The sequence below is a fragment of the Vombatus ursinus genome, unplaced genomic scaffold, assembly GCF_900497805.2.
Source record: "Vombatus ursinus unplaced genomic scaffold, bare-nosed wombat genome assembly UNPS02014828.1, whole genome shotgun sequence".
In the NCBI taxonomy this organism is placed as follows: domain Eukaryota; kingdom Metazoa; phylum Chordata; class Mammalia; order Diprotodontia; family Vombatidae; genus Vombatus; species Vombatus ursinus.
The window spans coordinates 2622213-2644189 of NW_020954606.1; the positions used below are offsets into that span (position 1 = coordinate 2622213).

General features: G+C 38.2%; 1 protein-coding gene across 1 annotated transcript in view; it reads right to left on the reverse strand.

The window, feature by feature from the left end:
• The window catches only part of ARSK (arylsulfatase family member K), a 48006-nt gene that overhangs the window by 11449 nt on the left and 14580 nt on the right, over positions 1-21977 (reverse strand). The window contains exons 3-6 of the mRNA XM_027838476.1: positions 19009-19168; positions 3851-4133; positions 1568-1739; positions 327-551 (exon numbers count right to left, since the gene is read on the reverse strand). Of these exons, the coding sequence (XP_027694277.1) occupies positions 327-551; positions 1568-1739; positions 3851-4133; positions 19009-19168 (840 nt within the window). The remainder of the gene's footprint in view (positions 1-326; positions 552-1567; positions 1740-3850; positions 4134-19008; positions 19169-21977) is intronic.

Genomic DNA, 21977 nt, shown 5'->3' on the forward strand with positions numbered 1-21977 from the left:
TTCCCCAATGGAACTAAGACTTTCATTTTGTCTTTGTATACCCAGAACCTAGGTGCACTTGGGACATAGGTTATTAATAAATGCTTAATGATCAACTGATAATCCTATGACTCATATGAGTATTTTGAAGGAAATGGGATTAATTATGGGGAGTGAGGAGCAGAAGGATACATTTTACTTTTTATAAAGTTGAGTCATAAACAACTCACTCAAAGCTATTGGCAAGCCAGCTAGAGCTGCCTTGGTACACAGTCTTGTCCCATCATCTTCCTAAGTCACCCAACAGTAATACAAGTTTGTACTTCAGACTGAATCACCTGACTTACCTAGCAGCGTGGGGTAAATATCTACAAGAGATACCATATCTGGGACCTGGAAGTTTGCTTTAATGCTGGGCCCCATCATCAGCAGAGGAACATGGGAACTTGCTTCATACATGCTCATTTTATAGAACTGGCGATGGTCCATGGCCAGCTCACCGTGGTCAGAGGTGAATATGACAATGGTCTTCTGAAGAAGATTTAACTGGTAAAGAGTCAAAATAATCTCACCTATCGAAAAAAGGAACAAGTTATTATAACAAAAAAAAGGTGGTTACATATATACATATATGTATATTTATAGACTCAAATATTCAAATGGCTTTTTGACTTCCTTCACTTTGGACCTTTCCCTGAATGATACACACTGCAACCCCTCTGTTCTGACAATCCTGTGCACCTCTTGCTTATGTCTGATCAGAAGTTCATCACAAGTCTTTCTGTGCTGTCTTCATTTTATCAATACATTGCTCTTCAGATAATTCTTATTGTAAAATGCTAGTTTAGAAACTAAACTCCAAGCTCCTGGATTTTGTTAATATTCTAATACTGGCAAAAAACGTTCTGCTGCTTCCTCTCACTTCCTAAAAAAGGACTAGGAATCACTGTCTTCATAACCTGAGAATACGATAATCACAGATAGATTAATTCTAAACTGCAAAACAAACACTTTCCTGATATGTTACCAACTGAAGGCCGCTTTAATTTTGAACTGGCCTTGAACCCACATGAAAGGAAATCTGTTCCAGCTGCAGGTCAGCTTTGGTTTCTAGAACCCTAGGTGAATGGTAACAATTCTGGAGCCCCCTGGAAGTGAAGAGTTTGACAAAGGGCAGACCAGGCTTTCAGGACTGATTCTATAACTTGGAACTAGAGCTGTCTTTGCAATGCCCTGTCATTTGCCTACCCACGTTTGGCTCGTGCCCAAAAGTCAGCCTTTCCATCCAAAAAATTTGTCTTAAGCAGATGGTAGCCTTCTTTGATCCCTCCTTAATGTTTGAATAAACTGAATTATCTTCCAAGTTATTTTATCAACTGATAATGGAGATATGCAAAGGTTTATTCCACAACTAATAGTATGTCTTCTAGTCTTTCTGTGCATCAAGTATGCTGTCTCTAAGCAACTGTTGTATGAACATCCTTGAGTAATTTTCTACAAGTCACTAAGCCAGCCTGAATCACAGTCAGTTAGAAAAACAACATTCTTCTTCTTCTCTATGTAATTGCTTATTAATTATACCACCTACCAAGCATGGCATCTGTCTCAGCACACATAGCATAATAAAATGCTCTAATATCTCTAATTTCTTTCTTTGTGAACTGCCCGGTGCAGTTTTTAGTGTAGGAAGAATAATAATCTATAGGGTGCATTTCTGACAGAGGAGACCATTTTGGAATTTTGATAGCTTTATAAAACACCTAAAAAAATAGAGAGAAAATTCAGTTACATAAAGATGAGAGTTATATATTTTTACATATTATAAATGCCAACCTACAGTTTCTAATTAAGGATGGGGAGAAATGACTTGCCATAAATTATTTAAAACAAATATTTTATCAATTAAATATGGAAATTCTATACCAATTAATTGATTTGACATTTGTTACTGTACATTTTGTACATGTAGAATGAGACATTTCTGAAAATTACTTTAAAAGCTGTATAGCCAAACTGAAATTGCTATAATTATATGCTAACATAGAAATTCTAAGAAGTACAAAAAAAAAAAAAAAAGAAAACCAACAGTTCAGTATGGTGGTAAGTCTTAAAAATCAACAATGGTCTAATTCTTAAATATCAACACCAGGAAGTAAAGAATTTGGTTTCAGCTCTTCTCCTTTCTCTTCCTGATAGATAGCTCAATGGCAGAAGTACCTATAATTCAGGGAGATATCCAAATGTTTATTTAAATAATATCCATGATTCACACTTCTATAGGGCTTTAAGGTTTGCAAAGCATTTTCCTTACAATGATCCTGTGAGGTACAGTAGTGCAGTTATTATTATTCTATTTTACAAATAAGGAAACTAAGGCTCTGAGGCATGTTAATTGACTTGTCCATGGTTATCCAATTGCAGTCTATGGCAGGATTCAAAACCAGGTCTCTTGACTTAAAGTCCAGCGCCCTTTTCCAATCCACTATGTTGCTTATAAGCAAATGTCCTTTTATTTTTACATATACATGCTTCCAGGTTTAGCAGACATTTAATTACAATAAAATACCTTTAACTTTATGAGGATTGTACGAAATGATCTCTAGGATAGTACTTTGTGACTATAAAGCACTGTATAAATGTAAATGTATTTTTGTCATGAAATATATTGAAAAATGACTCGTAAAGAAGTTCAGAGATATGCTTACTGATTTCTTATATTTACTTAACTACTTTCATCAGGACAGCTTCTACTTTTTTGCAAGAAGATGCTATTGTTTTCCTCACAGATAAACCTGAGAGGCAACACATTATGGTGGACAGAAAGCTGGCTTCAGAGGCAGGAAGCCCTACTTTGATCATAGTTATCTTATATGACCCTGGGCAAGTGCCTTGATCTCTCAGTACTCTAAGGCACCGCAGGGCTTCTGAAACTTTTTCCACTGTGACCCCTTTTCGCCTTTCAGTTGCCTGGCCTGAAGGCATGCACAGTGCAAAGTGCACATGCTTTGAGTTCAGAACCAAGGCTGCCGTGAAGTTGCCCCACGCAATACTGGCAAGTACCGCCAGAAACACCTTGGATTTATTATGTGTTTGATTTTTAATTAAGTTTTGGTCGTTGAGCATTCAGAAACCTTTTACTGTTGCCAAATTTTTCACGACCTGGGGTCGCAACCCACACTTTAAGAAGCAAGTCTAAGCAAGCCTCTAAGTCTAGAAGTTTCAAAGAAGGGTCTGTCCTACATTGGGAGAGGCAGTTTCCTTTTCTTAGAATTCCCCATAACAATGAAATAACAGGTACAGTCCATATTCTTATGGATAAAACAACCTTATGGTAATCCTTTACAATGGCTCACATTTATATGTTTAAGATTTACAAGGTTTACTTGTCTCATAAGACACCCTGTGAGGTATGTTGTGCAAATATTATGACCCCTTTTCATAGATGAAGAAGTTTGACTTTAGGAGAGTGATGTGCCCAAGGTCACAGAGAGAACTGGGACTTGAAAGCAGGGGTGAAGAACCTACAGCTTTGAGAGAGGCCAGGTGCCCCACCTGAGTCCTAGGACTTCTGACTCCAAGATCAACCCTCTTTCTACAACCATCATACTTCCACTGCTTTAGCTGTGAGAACACATATACACATATCAGACACAAGGCAATATAATTGAGTTTAATAGATGAGTTATGTTCATTTTTATAAAGCTGCCTCCTTAGCTGTTATATATTATATTATATATGTTATATATTATATATGAGGCTTTGCATTAGAATATTCATTTTTCATACCTCTAACCCGGACGCAAGGAAAAAGAGAATGGAATTCTCAATAAAACATGTATAAATTAATTTCTGTTTCTGAAGGTATACTTACTTTTTCAAGCCAATAAGGAGATGTCTGGAATGTGGAGGATCCAAAATTTTCCCCTGTATATGGTGATGGATAAGGATGTGGCAAATTTAAGCCCAAATAAAGAACAAATGGTTGAGTAAAGTTAATTGCTTCTTTTCTTAACCAGCTTGTTGCTTTATCTGTATTCTGCCAGTCTTCTTCCATTATTCTTGTTTTTATCTTATCAGGGATAAGATTAACCACAGGCCTGCCCTCCTGACGAAGCAAGAAATCAACATCTCTTGTCCAAGCTTCCACACGATTGCTGAGGAGAAAAATGCAGCTTTCCTATATTTTACTTTAAAACTCTGCTTTTACCATATATTCAATAAAGAATAATAATAACTAGATGGGAAATGACATGTGAAACAAATTTTACATTCAATCTTGTTTCTTATGGAATAATGTGTGATCATAAAAAGTTGTACAGTTTACTGCATTATCAAATCAAAAATTAGGAAAATATGCAAATAAAAAATTTGATAATATATTTTTCAGAATGACCATGTTATGTTGCCTTAGAGGTACTAATTATTCCTATTATTAGTTCAACATACTTATTCAAATAAAGAGTGACTTAGATTCAGTCATTGTTTTCCTTATTCACTTTATTTGTATCTTGTATTCCTTTTGTCAGAAAAATAAACCATAATATTTCTAATCAATGATCCTATAATTTAATTATATCACTTGATCCTTATATTTTAATTCTATGTCCCATGCATATTCAAATACTTTCATCATTATCTTAATTTTTGATTCTGTCTTTTGTGATTTCTAGGGCAATTATAACACTCTGGTTATATCCTTCTCTACTTGTACTGATGTAATTTTACCACCTGGTATTTTCATGCTTAAGTTTTACAACTTAAGTGGATTGGTGACCTCACTGATGTTGGTAATTTCCCTCCACTGGTACAGATTACAACTCATCCATGTGTTTCTGCCCCATGTGATTCTCATTCATGTTTATTATATTTGAAACCTTTATTTGTTTTCACCTTACTGGTGTGACACACTTTCAATCTGGAGGAATCATTTTATAACATTACCTCAGAGAAGGGAATATTACTATGTCATAAGAAATGATAATAGGAACAGTTTTGGAGAAATCTGGGAAGACTTTAATGGGACTGATGCACAGTGAAGTGAGCAGAACCAGGAAAATAATTTCTGCATTAACAACAAAACCGTTAAGAAAAACAACTCTGAAAGACTTAAGAACTCTAATCAATGCAATGACCAAACTCAATAATAATAACTCTTTAAGGTGAGATGGATGCAAGATAGAGAATAAGATATAAATTTTTGGACATGGTCAGTGTGAGAATTTGTTTTGCTTGACTGTGCCTATGCAAGGATTTTATTTTTATTTTTTCAATTTTTTTTGGCAGGGGAGAGTTAGAAAGGAGTGAGGGAATGCAGTCCCCTTTTCCCTCTGTCCCCTACCTTCCCCCCTTCCAAAGGGATCCCTATTGGAGTATTTTCTAAATGTGTAGAAGAGAGGAGGAAGTCTAGAAGGAACCACAAACAAGCAGGACATTTTTTGAAACTCACATGCTCAAAGTATGGAATACTTAAAAAAAGAGAAGTAAGCTGTACATTATAGAGATCTGCAATGTCATATACAACCTTTTTTGTTCTACTATGTATAAGGAAATTGCTATAGAAACAATATCCTAACCTTTATTTCCCATGCAGGGGAGGATAGTTTTTCTTTTAAAAGTATTGTGAGCTTCTGTGAGACTTTGCTGGTTCAAGGGATCAAGGACGACTGTTGACTTCACTTCCTGAGTGACTGTTTGAGTGAAAAGAATCCAAGAGGAGCTGAATGGGCTCTCAGATGTTTGGCTAGGGGGTCTCAATGAAGCTTCCTTCAGTTAAATCAACTCAAGGGGTTCTCAATGCTCACCTTTGTGGAACATCTTCCTCCTGCTGTGGCTAAATACATTCCCTTGTCTTAACTGTTGAAATGACCTATGAATGCACATTTTGCTCCAGTATCAAACCTAAACTACCAGGACACTAGCCTGAGCTATGCCCAGTCCAGAAGAGAAATACTAAATTTATTTATTTTTTAAAGTTTTTGTTAATTTTTTAAAGTTCAGAATAAAATTGCCTGTCTTGTCTTAATGATAACTTTATCCCTCAGAAAGGGAAGGAACCAGTGAAACTGCTTCTTTGGACTTAGGAGTGGAAATGATGGGAAACTTGAGGAAGTGACCATTCTACCTTAGAATTTGTTATAGAATAGAGAAAAGTTGGGCATAATTTGACAGATATGGACCCTAGATATGGGGAAAGAAGATTTCAAAGGGCTTACAGAAAGGATTGGTAGATGGACTAAAGTTCTATAAGGGGAAGTTAGCTTTGGAGGGGGATCATAAAAATAAAATTTTGAAAACACATTTTAGATTAAGAGGAAAAGGAGGAATTGCCTAGATACCAATATAGAGATACACAGGAACTCAACAAGCAAAGCTGTTTTTTTAAAATTTTTGTCTCTGTAGCCCTAGTACCTAGCACAGTGCCTGGAACACAGTAGATGTTTAGAAAATGTTTGTTAGAATTTAATGGATGACATCTAGGAATGAAGTCTCACTGGAATGACTCAGATACATGTTTGACCTTGTGCCAACATTTTTATCAGTGACTTGGATAAAGACACAGATGGTATGCCTTTCAAATTTGCAGATCACACAAAGCAGGAAAATTCAGCAAAGAGGCGGCAAGGTGGCACAGTGAATAGTGTGGGATCTGGAGCCAAGAAAATCTGAATTCCAAACCTCAGACACTTATTATCTAACCCTGGGCAAGTCACTTAACCTCTATCTCAGTTTTTTCTTCTGTAAAATGGGGATAATAATGGCATATATCTATCTCTCAGGGTTGCTGTGAGGATAAAATGAGATATTTGTAATGCATTTTTCAAATCTTCAAGTACCACATAAATGCTGTTATTATTATTGTTATTGTTGTTATCATTATAAATAACAAACTCCTTGAGATTATAAGATGGAGAGAAAGGTTCCATCTGTATTGGTGGAAGGGGTTTCCTCACCTGGGAACTTCCTAAACCAATAAAATTGCAGGTCCAATTCCCATCATTGGATAGCAATTAGTACCCAAGAAGTATTCAAAAAATCTTGATAGGCTAGAACATCATGTTAACTCTAACAAAGTGAAATTTAATGGATATAAATGTAAAACTTTACACTTGGGTTCAAGAAATCACTCCTATGTACAAGATGAAGGACGTATGGTTAATTAGGCAGCAATTCATCTGAAAAAGATTTGTGAGAATTAGTTTATGAGACTGAATATGAATCAATATTGTAACATGGCATCCAAGATTCCTGCATTAAGACAGGCATGGTACCCAGGACACAGGCTACAATAGTTCACTGTACTCTGTCCCAATCAGACCATATCTGATAGAATGTTTGTTCTGCTTGACTCCAATGGATAAAATGTGGAGCAATGGGTGGAAGTTGGAAAGGGACAAATTTAGGCTTGATTTAAAGAAATAACTTTCTAACAATTCTAGGTATCCCAAAGTGAAATGGGCTATACTTGGGGAGATAGTGAACTCCCCTTCACTGAAGTTATTCAAGCAAAAACTTGATTATTTGTCATATATGTCGTAGAATGTAGTTTTGCTCAGATATGGGTTGGATTTAATGGTCTCTGAGGTCCCTTCCAAGATGGAAATCCTGTAGTTTTGTTTGAGGCATAAATTAAGGAGATAATTCCTGGCCAAGGTGGTTTGTTGCTGCCATTATTTTATTTGGGGTACAAACATAAGAAGAATTTATATTCTTACCCATTTAAAAATTAAATGGTTTAACTGCTTTGATTTGCTTGTTAGTCATATGATTTTAATTTTAATATTTATAATATTATAGAAATAATAATAAATAATAGAGAAATGATAAGATAAGCAGTGGCTGGCCTAATTAGTCATTCAATCAGTCAGTCAATAAGCATTTATCAAGCGCTCACAGTATGTCAGGCACTATGTTAAGTGCTGGGGATTTAAAGAAAAACAAAAGCATGGTCTCTGACTTCAAGGAGCTAGCACTTAATGAAGGAGACAACATGCAAATAACTGTTCATACAATATATATATACGGTGCCTATGGAAGATAATCACAGAGGAAAAGCACTAGCAGTGGTGGAGACAGGGAAAAATCTGCAGAAGGCAGCATTTGAGCAGTCTTAAAGGAAGGCAGGGAAGCCAGGAGGCAGAGGTGAGGAGGGAGAGCATTCCAAGAAAGGGGAAAGCCAGTGAAAAGAATTAAAGTAAGATGACTGAAGTGTTGTGTTTGAGCAACAACATGAAGGCAAGTGTCATTAGGCTGCAGTGTGTGTCAGAGGGAATAAAGTGTAAGAAAAATGGAATGGTAGGAAGGGACCAGGTTGTGAAAGAATTTGAATGTCAAATATAAGATTTTATATTTGATCCTGGAGGTGACAGGGAGCCACCGGAGTTTAGAGTAAGAAGGTGATGTGATCAGACTGACTCTTCAGGAAAATCACTTTGGCAGCTCTTAGTGGAGGACTGAATGACGTGGGGAGAGACTAGAGGCAGGTGCAGCAATCAGTAGGATACTGCAACAGCGTAGGTGTGTGGTAAGAAGGGGCCATCTTTGAGAGATACTGTAAGACATGGAGGTAGAAATGACAAGATGGGACAACAGACTTAATATGTGTGTGCAACAAGAGTTACAGACGATACCTAGATTGCAGGCTTGGGTAACTGGGATGTGGTGGTGGGTGCCCTTGACAGTAACAGGGAAGCTCAGAAGAGGAGATATTTTAGGGGGAAAAGATAATGAATTTTATTTTGGACATGATGAGTTTGAAATTCCTAAAGGACACCCAACTTGAGATAGCTAAAAGGCAGCTGCAGGTATAAAAATGGAGCTCAAGAGAGAGATGACAGTTTGATATACAAAATCCAGAATCAGCTGCATAAAGATGATAACTGAACTTATGGGGGGTTGATAAGATCACCAATCAAGATAGTCTAGAGGAAGAGAAGAGGGACCAGGAAAGAGTCTTGGTAAACACCCGCTTTAATGAGTGAGTCTGGATACTGGATATTCCAAAAAGCAAAAGATAAAGCTTACAAACAAGAATGACTTATACCGCAAAAAATAATATAGTCTGACAGAGGAAAAATGGACCTGAATGAAATAGAGGACATTGAAACATTCCTGATGAAGAGACTAAGTAGAAAGGCTAAAAGGTTAAACACAGGTGTCAAGAGAAATATAAATGGGAAATGTGTTTGAGCAGCTGTAAAGGAATATATAAAGGTGAAACGTTGGAGACATTCTAATGGAGAAGAAACAAGTGTCCCCTCTGAAACCTAATATCATCAAAGGTCATAGAAGGAGGGGAACTCATTAACTCATATAATCCGCAAGTAGAAGACTGGAGGAAGGGATAGGGGGAGCCAGCAACATCTCATTTTTGAAAAGAATGTTTAGCTCAATGGAGAAGCTAATTTGGGGACAATGTCCTACCTTTTAATTTTGGGTATAACATTCTAGCAACTTCTATCATTTCTCACTTTTGGAGAAAAATTTTGTGTAATGCCATTTGATATTTCGATATTTTTGGCTGCTTGTAAAATCAACTCCTTGTCATTATATTCTTGAAATCTTACAACTACATCTATATCTTAATACTAGACCTAGTGAATACTAGACCTTTGTGAAAGTGGCGGGAGAGTTGGGGTACAATGACTGCTAAGGTCCCTCTTAGCTCTTAATTTTTGGTCTTACTTATTATGTAAAGTCAGTAAGTATTCTACACATAAGAAATAACATGCATCTGTATCTACTACTAAAGAAAAATTCTTCCAACAGAAGTCAGAATTTCCTTCCTTGTGAAAGTTGTCCTGGCAAAATCTCTTGGAGGTATATAACAGACACAGAGAATACCTAGCCTGCTTATCTTTATGCCCAGTCAAGACAAGCCTCAGCCTTGGATCACTCCTACCATTTGTCACCTTCTACCCTATACACATACTGCTGAATAAAGGTAGAGAAAATTCTGCTAACATTCTGACTGTGCCCCCTACAAATTTATTTTATATAATCTCAACTGGGCCCTCACTGCTGCTAGGTAATCACTACCTCACCCTATATAGCTATTCTTCTAAACCTTTTCTTTCCTACTCAAATCTTCCATAGCTCTCCCTCCCCCCACTCTCTCAGCTGAGAATCTTGCTTCATATTTTACAGAGAAAATTGAGCCCATTCTTTCCTATCCTTCATCTATTACTCAGATGCCTTCTATCACTCTCTCCTTCTTCATCCCTGTCTCCCATGATAAAGTGGTTTTACTCCTCTACTAAGGAACCCTCTACTTGTTCGAGTGATCTCATTCCATCCTGTCTGTTCCAAGAGATTGCTCTGTTGTTTCCACTTTCTCACTTATGTTCAATCTCTCTCTCTCTCTCCCTCCCTCTCTCTCTCTCTCTCTTTCCTGGCTCATTTCCTACCGCCTATAAACATGCCCTTGTCTCCCCTAGCCTGAAGAAAGCCCCACTTGATCCTTGTATCCCTGTTAACTATGGTCCTATTTCTTTTCTGTCCTTTGTAGCTAAATTCTTCAAAAAGACTGTCTACAATAGATGCCTCCATTTTCTTGCATCTCACTCTCTTTTTAACCCTTTACAACCTGGCTTCTGACCTTATCATTCCTCCAAGACACACACACACACACACACACACACACACACACACAATATGTTTACACCCAAACACTACATATGATAAAAGTTCAGTTTCTTGTACGGTTCTCTTCCCTATTATTCTTTGTGTCTTAAAATCTTTATTATTGAATTTACGATAAAAAAGAAAAAATTTAAAAACTGCCATGGCCACTAAACTTTATTGCTTTTTGTCTTTTGGGATAGATTATTGAAAAGTTCAGCACCTGCTCTTATTCACCCTCTCAGTTTGCAGGTGGAGTGCCAAGGGGGTGATTATGTTAGGTTTTAAGGGTTACCCTATGAGATTATATTCCTAAAACTACAGTTCACAAGTCCTCACTGGTATGCCTCCTCTTAACAGTTAGCTAGGAGACACAGTTAAGCTCACAGCAAAGATGGCTTAGTAAAATAGTAGTGACAAAACTTGCTTTTCATAAACATGGGGCACATTCTCCCTCAAATACAGTTAGGATCCATGGGAAGAAGGGGCATAAACTTAAAGAGTATGATGGTAGTAAAGTAGATATGTAGGAAACACATGTGGTTAAGATCAGTCATGCCTCCGGTACTGTAGGATCTCACTGTCCTTTTTCCTCTTCTAGTGGACCTCTTGCTGCTTCCCCTTAGGTGAATTCCTATTGAGCAGATATTTCAGCTGGGCTCCTAGAACCTGCGCATCTTCACAGCTAAACTCTCAATTTCTATGACTAGTTCTCCTTTGAGTGCATAGTTGAATCTCTTTCTGGCTACCAGAGATTACATTCCTCGAAGTGATTTCTTATCTTGAAAGACTACTTATCTGTGTCTATTCCCCTGGTGTCTCCTCCTGATTAAGCAGCTCTGGGTCAGAGAGCCCTGGCTGATGTTTGGAAGTTATATGGAAGAGAAATCTCATGCCTCCCTCCAAGAGTGATTCCCTCTCAGCGTCTGGGCTCTTTCTCAACTGTTGGCTCCTGCCTGAGCTGTCTTTCAAGGATGGTGAGCTCCAGTGTCAAAGACATACAGGGCACAAATGTATCTTGACAATCATTTGTCCCTAATCCATGATTATACCCTATGCTTCCTGGGCTGTGGGGGATGGTCAAAGGCCAATTCCCCTACACAAATATTGCCCTCCCAATTTTGTCTTCTTGGAATACTGGTTCTAATGAGCAAATTGAGTGATTTCTTTTTCCTATAAAACATCTTTGACCACATCCTCCATTTTTCCACCTTCTCAGATAAACAGTAATATCTGAAGAGGTAAAAAAGGGATGTTTTAAAATTTTCAAAAGCTAGAAAGAGTGCTTTTGAAAATTGCATTGTAAGTGGGAGTTTAAGGTTCAAAATCAAGCACAGAGTATTTTAGAATTTCTAGAGAAAAATAACGTACACTCTAAGGGAGAAATCAGAATTTCATGAGAAAACTCATATGCTAATGATATTTTGCCTTCTAAAATATTAAAAATATGAAATTATATATGAGTCAAAAATGTTTTTGAATGACACATTTTTCCATGGAAATAAGTTAATCTGCAATAGGCTAGTCTCTTTGCACCAAATCTCTCCCCATTTTGGTCCACCCTTCACTCAAATACCAAAGTAATCTTTCTAAAACACAGGTCAGGCCATATCTCCTCCCTAGTCAATCATCTCCAATGGCTCCCCATTACCTCCCGGATCAAATGTAAAACCCTCTGCTTGGCTTTTAAAGCCATTCATAACCTGGCCCTTTCCTCCTATTCCAGTTTTCTGACACCTCACTTCTTTCCCCATGCCCGACAATCCAGAGACCTTCGGCTCCTTGCAGTCACCTGAACAAGAAACTCCATCTCCCAACTTGGGGGATTTTCACTGGTTGTCCACCACATTTGGAATTCTCTCTCTCCTTATATTTGACTCCTGGCTCCTGAGGTTTCCTGTGAGTCTTAGCTAAAATTTCACCTTTTCTAAGAAGCCCTTTCCTGGTTCCCTTTAATGCTAGTGCCTTCCCTCTGAGGTTATCTCCAATTTGTCCTGAACATATACATGTATACATACACAATATGTATGTATATAATATATAATATGTATACATATTATAATATGTAAATATAACACACATGTATAATATACATCTTATTTCCACTGAAAATATCATTCATAAACATTTTTGATACTTATATAATTTCATATTTAGAAGGCAAAATATCACTAGCTTATGAATTTTCTCATGAAACCCCTATATACATCATCAAAATACAGTTTGAGAAGCCCTCTCCACATTCTTTCCCTGTTTCCCTTTTCTTTTCTCTGTGCCTAGGAAAGGCTGACGTAGGACACCTAGCTAAACCAAGGAAAATGCCAAAGTAATACAATTAAGCTGTTCCCCTACAGGGATACACAGAGACAGTTGTTTTTTTTTAAAGATAAAACACAGAGGGGTAACCTTATGAAATTCATTAGCATAAAAATATAAATGGAATCAGGAAGTTATCTGCATCATTTATAGACTACAGGTCTATACTGAGTCATAAACACTGAGCCTAGGGTTTTACAATGGCAAATCAATGAGTTAAAATGTATTGTGTATCCATTACTACAAAGCACTGCATTAGATCACTATTTTTCCCTCAAAAATTTGAAATGGCATACAGAAATCTCAAGAAATGATTCAGCATAATTTATATAACCTTTGTAGGACTATGTTAATAACAGCAACCCTGACCCATTTGTTCAGACAAATGACTGTGTGGGTGCATAAAAGAGTCATATAAATCATCTTAACAGCTGACTTCTCTTCCTCCAAATTTCAGTAAGAAGATGAATAAATGAAAATATACTGAAAATAATTAAGGTATTGAAAATTACCTTCTACTCAGAAACCACCAAGACAAAAATGGATCTTTTGTCTTATATTGCTATCACAAGCCTCTTAATTTTTTTCATTATGAACTTGAAAACATCAAATAAAATGGGCATTTTTAAATACAAAGTAGAACAGAAAAAGGAACCCTCAGAACCCTTAACATGGAAAAGTGACAAGTTCTGAAGCTGGCCACTATGAAATTAGAAATATTAAAGTAGCATTTAAAACAAATGGGATATGTATGTATGTATGTGTATATATATATGTATATGAATGAAATACTTTAATAGTTCAAAATAAATATATAATACTAAGAAAGGATAATGGCACAGTCTTATGGAAAGAATATTAGATTTGGAAACAGAGGACCCACATTCCAATCTTGACTCTGCTACTTATTACCTGTATGAGCCTGGGCAAGTCACCAAACCTATTTGGCCTCAGTTTTCTAGTTTGTAAAATAAGGGAGGCTCAATGAAGTTATCTCTAAAGTCTTGTCCAGTTCTTGATCCTATGATACTCTAAACTGGCCGAACACTAACATAATACTAAGATTATTCAGAGCAAGGACTATAGTTAGCTTACTATATCCTTTAAGTCTTCACAAAAATAATTTACTTTCTATTAAGAGTTGTGAATTCCTCCCTCAATTTGCATCCTTTCCAAGTTATCGTACAATCAGAGAATTCTATAAAATGTCTATTTTTACAAAGTCTGCTTCAATAAATTCTCTTGTAAAAGTCAGGTCATATTTTAACAGATTTGTACCTGAGCATCAAAGTTATAGTTATGACTTGCTACTGTACCTGAAATCCAGAAATTTCAAAAATTTTATTTTATTACTGATTATATTTTCCTTACAGTGGGACATCTCCCCCCACCCTTACCTTTTTAAACTAAATAGTATGAAGAGGGTATATCAAGGCCCTATGATCACATTGACAGATGAGGTCACTGTACTTTGACTCTTCCTATGGAGGGTTTGGCTGCCTTGATGACAGGACCTGTGTACTTATGAAGGCATTCACACCTCACTGAGGATGAGTGATTAAGTCCTCAGTGGTCAGGGGATGATTTTATAGGCTTAAGTTATTGTGGGCTAAAGCTACTCCTTACCGGGACCATAAAAGGGAACAGATACACTGGTCCTTCAGAGACATCCAAAAGGTCCTGTCTTCCACCCACTCTCAGACTCAGGCATCATAAAGTTTATGATGCATATTAGTGCAGTTTAATGCTTTAATAAACTTTAATCCCTTGGGCTGAGAGATTCCATTCCTGCCTCTCTCTAGCTCAGGCTGGGGGCTCTTGTTTTTATTCCTAGTGGTTGCCATCTCTCAGCCTCTCAGGTCAAGAGGCTTTGCCACTGTCTCTCCATGGCTGTTATCTCGGGGGCTGAGTGAGGCTTGCATCAAAACTTTTGAGACATATTGTCTATACCCTCACATCCAGGTGTGTGAAGCTGAAAACCTGTGTTTTGGAACAGATCTCTAAGGACACAGCACTCCTCCATCAGCCCCAGAGTGGTGGCCTTGGAGACGTACATGGACGTAGTCCAGTAATCAAAAGACCTGTTCCCCAGCCTTTTGAAAGAGCGTCAAGAATATCTAGATGAAAGATTAAGGACGTGACCCTGAGCCGGAGGAGCAACCAAGGGCAGTCACAGTGAGGAAGAAAAAACCTGGACTTTGCCCTTTCTTACTAATGTGAGTTATTCAGGTGACGTGACACGGGTCCAGTGGGAAGCATTACCAAGCTACTCCTGAAAGAGAAAAACACTCAAGATCTTGAGTAAATCAGGCAGTCTGCTTCCTATGGGCCTGCAGCCAACAGGAATCCTGGACGAATCCCCCCAGATGTAACCCACGTGTTATTTTGGGAGAAAGGGTCTATATCTTCACTCACGCCTTTCTAAGACAAATAACCTGGATCTTTCAAAACAAACAGAATCCCACAATTTCTGAGTTGGAAGGGACCTCAGTGGCCATCCAGTCCAACACGTACACAACAGAAATTTCCACTATAACATACCTGACAAGCGGTCATCCAGAGTCTGGTTAGAGACCTGCAGGGGTGGGGGAACCCACCACCAACTGAGGCACTCGTACGACTTTTGGACAGCTCTAATTATTAGGATGTTTTTCCTGACATCGAGTTGAAGTTCAACTTTGTAACGCTGATCAGTTATGCCTGAGAAGACATCTAATCCTTCCTCAGCATGTTGGGGAGACGCTGTGTTGCTCTGCCGTGGGTGATGAGTGGGACGGTGAGGGGCCAATAGCACAAGGAGCAACTGGCTAGCTGTACTCAGACTCTTGATCTGGAGCTCTGTCTTCCTCCTTTCCCTTGGTTTCCAATGCTTCTGTCTTCTTTCTACCTTTTCTATTCAAAGTCCTGCCCAGTATTCTGTTTCCTGGGGGTGGGGGTAGGGGTGGTCTAGCAGCAGGTTCTTGGGGGGAGCTGGGGGCTCTTTGGCTTTTTGTTCCTTGAAGAATAAGAAGCCCAGCCCGGAGGAGAATTGTGTCAGAGGTGACACCTGACCCCCACCCGCTTTTGGGTTTCCTGCCCGAATTCCTGACCTGGCAGAGAAGGTGGAGGAGAGTAGCATTTTATACCCTTTAAAAAACTTTAAAGTTGACTCTTCTAATTCTTTAATTAGTAAAGTGATTTTTATTGCATTTTGTAGTCCACTAGTACTTCACTAAATATTAGTCCTTAAATCTGAATCACTGGAGTGGTCTAACACGGCTTTGGCCCAGAAGGTCAAGACAATTACTTGGAAATAGCTTGGAAAAAGCTCTCATGCCATCCGTGAGTCTTCTCTTTCCTAGACTGAACATTCCCAGGTCCTTCAACGAATCCTCCTAAGATATCAGCTTATGGCCTTTCACTCTTCTGGATGTTCTTTTTTGGATCCTCTCCAGATTATCAATATCCTTAAACCATTATGGTAGCAGAATATTATCTACCAGAGTCCTTTATCATGGAGCCCAGTCAGGCTGGCTTTTCCTAAGGCCCTGATCCTTTCAGGTTAGTTAGTTTCTCCTTAAAAGGTATTGAAACTGTCATGACTGGCTTATGGAACGATAGCTCAAACCCCATTGCCACTCTCAGATTCCTAGGTCTCACTGGACATATCTTGATTTACTAATCGCTTAAAGGCGTAAAAAATTCCACCTACATGGAATCAGGGCTTTTCAAACTTGTGCATGTCTCAAGGCCACCAGGAGTCACTATATCCTTCTCCACTGACCAGACCATTTCTATGACTAGAGTGCTGGACTGAGTCAGGAAGATCTAAGTTCAAATCTAGTCTCAGACATTTACCAGCTGTTTGACCTTGGCCAAGTCACTTAATCTTTACTTACCTCAGTTTTCTAATTGGTAAAATGGGGAGGAGATAGTTTCACTGTACTCTATCCTCATTATACCTCATCTGTAGTATTATCATCAGTGCCAGACACCAGGGTTGTTGACTCAGGCTGGTCTCCTGGTACTTTGCAAACCTTAAAGTGCTATATAAATATTAACTATTATTAAATATTTACATCTACTACTTGAAAGAAATGAAACACTTGTAGATCATTCAATAATTATCAAAAAGGAAGTTTACTCATAGCATAGAAAGGATATTCAATAAGAACACAGAACTTAGCTGTGTGATCCTTGCATTTATATAGCACTTCAAGGTTTGCACAGCACTTTACAGATATCTAATTCTAACCTCACAGTACCTATGGGCATTAGACACTATACACCTATATAGGTATCTGTCATTTTCCTCATTAGGATGTAAGTTCCTTATAATTGAGAATAGTTTCATTTTTGTATTTGTATCCCCAGCACCTGCCACAATTCCTGACCCATAGTAGGTGCTTAATAAATGCTTATTGATTAACTGGAGTTGGCTGATACCAAAATGCAGGAATTAGTTGTTAGGGGAGGAAATGATAGGATCCTTGGGTGGAAAGATAACGCTCCAACTTAGAATTTGTGACAGAGGAGGAAGAAAGGTGAGCATAAAGTGATGTAATTGGAAGGAGATGTCAGAGGGCTCAGAGGACGGTGAATTACAATCCTAAAGTCTACAATTCCACAGGGAAGCCAGCCTAGAAGGGAGGGGAAACTCTTGAGTGGAATTCTGAAGCAAAGAAACAACTGTACTGAAAAAAAGAGCCGTTTGAAGAGACCCATGCAGATGCACTGGGAACTTATCAACGTGCTCAGATTTTAAAGATGCCTTCAGACGATGGAAGAAAGGGTAGGTGATAAGACGACGGACATAAAAGCATGCCACTGCCCTACAATCATAATGTTAAACCTTAGAATGAGCTGAGATTGCAGAGAAAAACCAAGGAGAATAAAAAAAGGCTATTAAAAAAAGATATGCTGGGGAAGAAAAGATATATGAATGGACAAGGCAGCAAATCAGGGCAATAATAACAAATGATGGAGAGAAGGGAGAGAAACCAAATTCTTATTTTCTCTACCAAGGAGAACGACTCTTGGATAAGAAAGGAAAGAATAGAAATGGCTAATATGGTATTGATATCAAAGATAAGAAAGAGAGAATAAGAGGAACGGAAGTGAATGACATATCATCAGTAAGGTGTGTGATGAAAAAGAGAAGGGCTCATTCCATCTGAAAATCAAGACATACATATAGGACAAGGCTGGGAGAATTTGGGAACACTCCCTAGAACATGGGGTGGACTCCCTGTAGTGAATTTAAGGGAGGACAGGAAGGTATGCAGAGTTTGTAATATGTAGCATCGATGGGAACATCCACATCGATGAAATTACAGGAAAAAAAAGCTAGCTTCACAACTGTAAGATAGGGGAAGCATAATAATAGTAATAATAACTAGCATTTACATAGTACTATAAGGTTTGCAAGGTGCCTCCTCTACCTCTCATCTGATTCTCACAACAACCCTGGGAGGTAGCTGCTACTATCACCCCTATTTTACAGATAAGGTAACTGAAGCTGAAGGAGATTCAGTGACTTGCCTGTGGTCATGCAGCTAGGAAGTGGCTGAGGTTGAATTTGAACTCAGGTCTTCCTGGATACAAGGTAGAGTGTCCAGAGGAGGGCAAACAGGAGGATGAAGAGTTTTGAGTTTATGTTCTATGAAGACAGACTGAAGGACCTGGGGATGTTAATCTGCATAAAAGAAGTCTTGGGGAAACATGACAAAAATCTTCAAGAATTTGAAGGGCTGTGATACTGACCAAGGGGTCAGACTGGTACTGTCAGACCCCAAGGGCAAAAGCCAAAAAAGACTTTGACTTCTAAAAGAAGGTGCTACAATAAACACTGTACTGAGATGTACACACCAAAAACAACCGACAGATGGAACAACCCTTAGAATCATGTGGGTTTCTTTTAATGTTTATGGAAAAGAAACTCATAAGTACCTTAATCACGTTAGTTTGAGAGGATGTCATTAGAATCTAAGTTATATTAACAGAAACAAAAATTTAAGAATATTTTTACCTTTGGGCTATTAAAAACAGTCACATTAGTGTATGTATCCACACACATTCACACATACTACATCAGTAGGCATATGATTCACTGTTTACCTAATGGAGTGATGTCCTGAAGTATAGTCTAATTTTCCAAACTTTTGTGTATGGTAGCCAGAGTTTTGTAAGAGGTCCATCCATGTTGTGTAATTTTGATCCAGGCCTTTAAAATTATTCCAAGATTCAATTAAATGAGTAAAGAGGCCACTCCACATTGCTGAAAAATATATAAAATAGGGATTATAATAAGAATTTAAAATAAACATAATACACAAGTGTGTCTATATTATATAAGTATATATGTAAGTATATGCATACATACATATACACACACACACACACACTTTGGCTCATTTAAAGGCTAAAGGAGTAATAAGTGTAGGGATATTTATTTATTTTAGGCATAAAATTATAAGCTCAGTCATACTCTTAACTCCCAGTTAAGATATTTACTAACATTCACACAATGGTCAGGCTCTTTGCCTAACTTTACATTTTTATCTCTTTCTAGTTAACCCCTGGGCTCTTTGTGGTTGAGGCAAAATTCAGTTTATTGGAAATGTTTGGGTAATGAAATAACAGATTATACTAACAATGTTGGTGGTTAGACGGGAAACAGGAGGGAAAATAGGATTCAAAGAGTCAACCTTTTCTCAAGACTTCTTTCACCCTGGATTTTTTGCTCTGAGATACCTGTAAAGCCAATGACCCTTTTTGATATCTCCCATCTCTACCATAGCTCAGTATTGTCTTTGCTCCTCAGGGGTGTGCTGGAATGTCACGCTTGCTCCAAGTTCCCTTCTGAGCTCCCTTGACAATTTATAGATGATCCCTGAGTTGTGACCAAGTTCCTTCAATCTAACCAAAAAACAAAACAAAGCAAAACAGAAGTCTTGTGTGAAGTTCAAAGGCCTTTTTGAAATTAACCTAAGGCCTATGAATGAACTTATTCATTGGGTATCTTATTACTTTAAGTGGAATGGGGTTGAGTAAATCCAACACCCCAACATCACATATTTATTAGGGATAAAAATATATTGCTATCACACCAATCAATGGACATACTATATATTTCTATATTGAATAACAGGAAATATTTCACAATTTCCTACTCTGATCCTCAGTACTGAGTGGTCCTCAGTTCTGGAAGGCTACGCCAGTGGAGCACAAATTGTAGCCACACTGAAAAATTTCCCCAAATCATCTTAACAACAGATTCTCTTCTCTGTAATGACTAGCCCAAATTAGGACGAAGAGACTGATTACAAGTAGGGTGATCACTTGGAGATGACTAACCTCTTTAGCCATGGGAACTTGTGGAACAAAGGAAAATATGGTCTTCATTATTATGCAGCTTTATGATTTTGGAGTGGCAGAAAAGGGGTCAGAGAATGCCAAAATTCACAAAGTTTTCAGACGATGAAGCTGAGTTTAAAAGTCTGTGTTCAGTGTCTACTGAATGGACATGCTACCGGAGGAACCGATGCCTTAGAGAGGCAAATAAAGGAGTGGGTTTTACTTGTACATTCAAGGACATCAAGAAATATTTCGTAATGCACAGTTAGTAATCATAACTATGAATATGAATGGGATGAACTCACTCACAGAACTGAAGCAGATAGCAGAGTGGATTAGAAATCAGAATCCAACAATATGTTGCTTACAAGAAACACACTTGAAACAGAAAGACACACAAAGTTAAAATAAAGGGCTAATGCAGAATCTGTTATGCTTCAGCTGATGTAAAAAAGGCCATAATCTCAGACAAAGCTAAAGCAAAAGTAGATCTAATTAAAAGGGATAAGCACGTAAACTACATCTTGCTAAAAGGAATCACAGACAATAAAGTACTATCAATATTAAACATATATGCACCAAACAGCATAGCATCCAAATTCTTAAATGAAAAGTTCAATGAATTATAGGAGGAAATATACAGTAAGACTGTGCAAGTGGGGGACCTCGACTTTCCCCTCTCTGAAGTAGATAAATTTAACCATAAAATAAACAAGAAAGAAGTCAAGGAGATGAATACAATCTTAGAAAAGTTAGATATGATAGATATCCAGAAAAAACTGAATGAGAATAGAAAGGAGGATACCTTTTTCTCAGCTGTACATGAGACCTTCACCAAACTTGACCATATATTAGCACATAAAAACCTCACAACCAAACAAAGAAAAGCAGAAATATTAAATGTACCCTTTTCAGACTACAATGCAATAAAATTAGATTTACTAAAGGGCTGTCAAAGCATAGATTAAAAGTTAATTGGACCCCTCCAAATACCTGTAAAAAATGGCTCTAAACAAATTCTGAAGCAGCAGAACCCACAAAAAGACAGTAAAACAAATTTCCAGCCCAAGACAACCTGGATGGTTGATCAGAAAGGTGTATTGAGCTGGGCGGGGAGAGGAGTTCAGTTGGGTGTGGGCGCGCAGGCAAGGCAGACCTCAAAGGACGTAATCACAGACAGCTGTGGCGGTTTCCAGACCTCTCAACCCACGAACACCAAAGACAACTTAGAAGGTCAGTGGGAAAAGTCTCTCTTTGGTGAGAGAGAGAAGCTAGATCTCAATCCCAGTTCCCGAGCATGGCCCTGGGGCAGTGGCTGCCTCCTAAGCTTCTGGCCCACAGACTAAGAGGGAATTGAGTGGCCGATCAGAGGGGGTCTGTAGGGATCTCTTTGCTGGTGCAGGATTTTCTTGCTTTGCCCATGCTTACATCTGGGTCACAGTTCTGGGTAGTGGTCCTGGGGCGAGGAGGAGTGCTGGTGTGGTGGACCGTGCAGTGCTGGTGAAGAGGAAATCCTCCTCACAGTTCCAAGATAGAAAAGAGTGCTTGTGGTCACTCATAGACCAGAGCACAGGCCAGAAAAGGAGTAAACACCTTGCTTTTGATCATACCACCTTGGAAGAAATGAAAATTTACAGGTCCCTAGAAGTATCTCTGAAAACAATTGCACACAGCCCCCAAAGCTTGGTATAGTCATTCTTCACACTGGAAGCAGACCTCTATCTTAACAA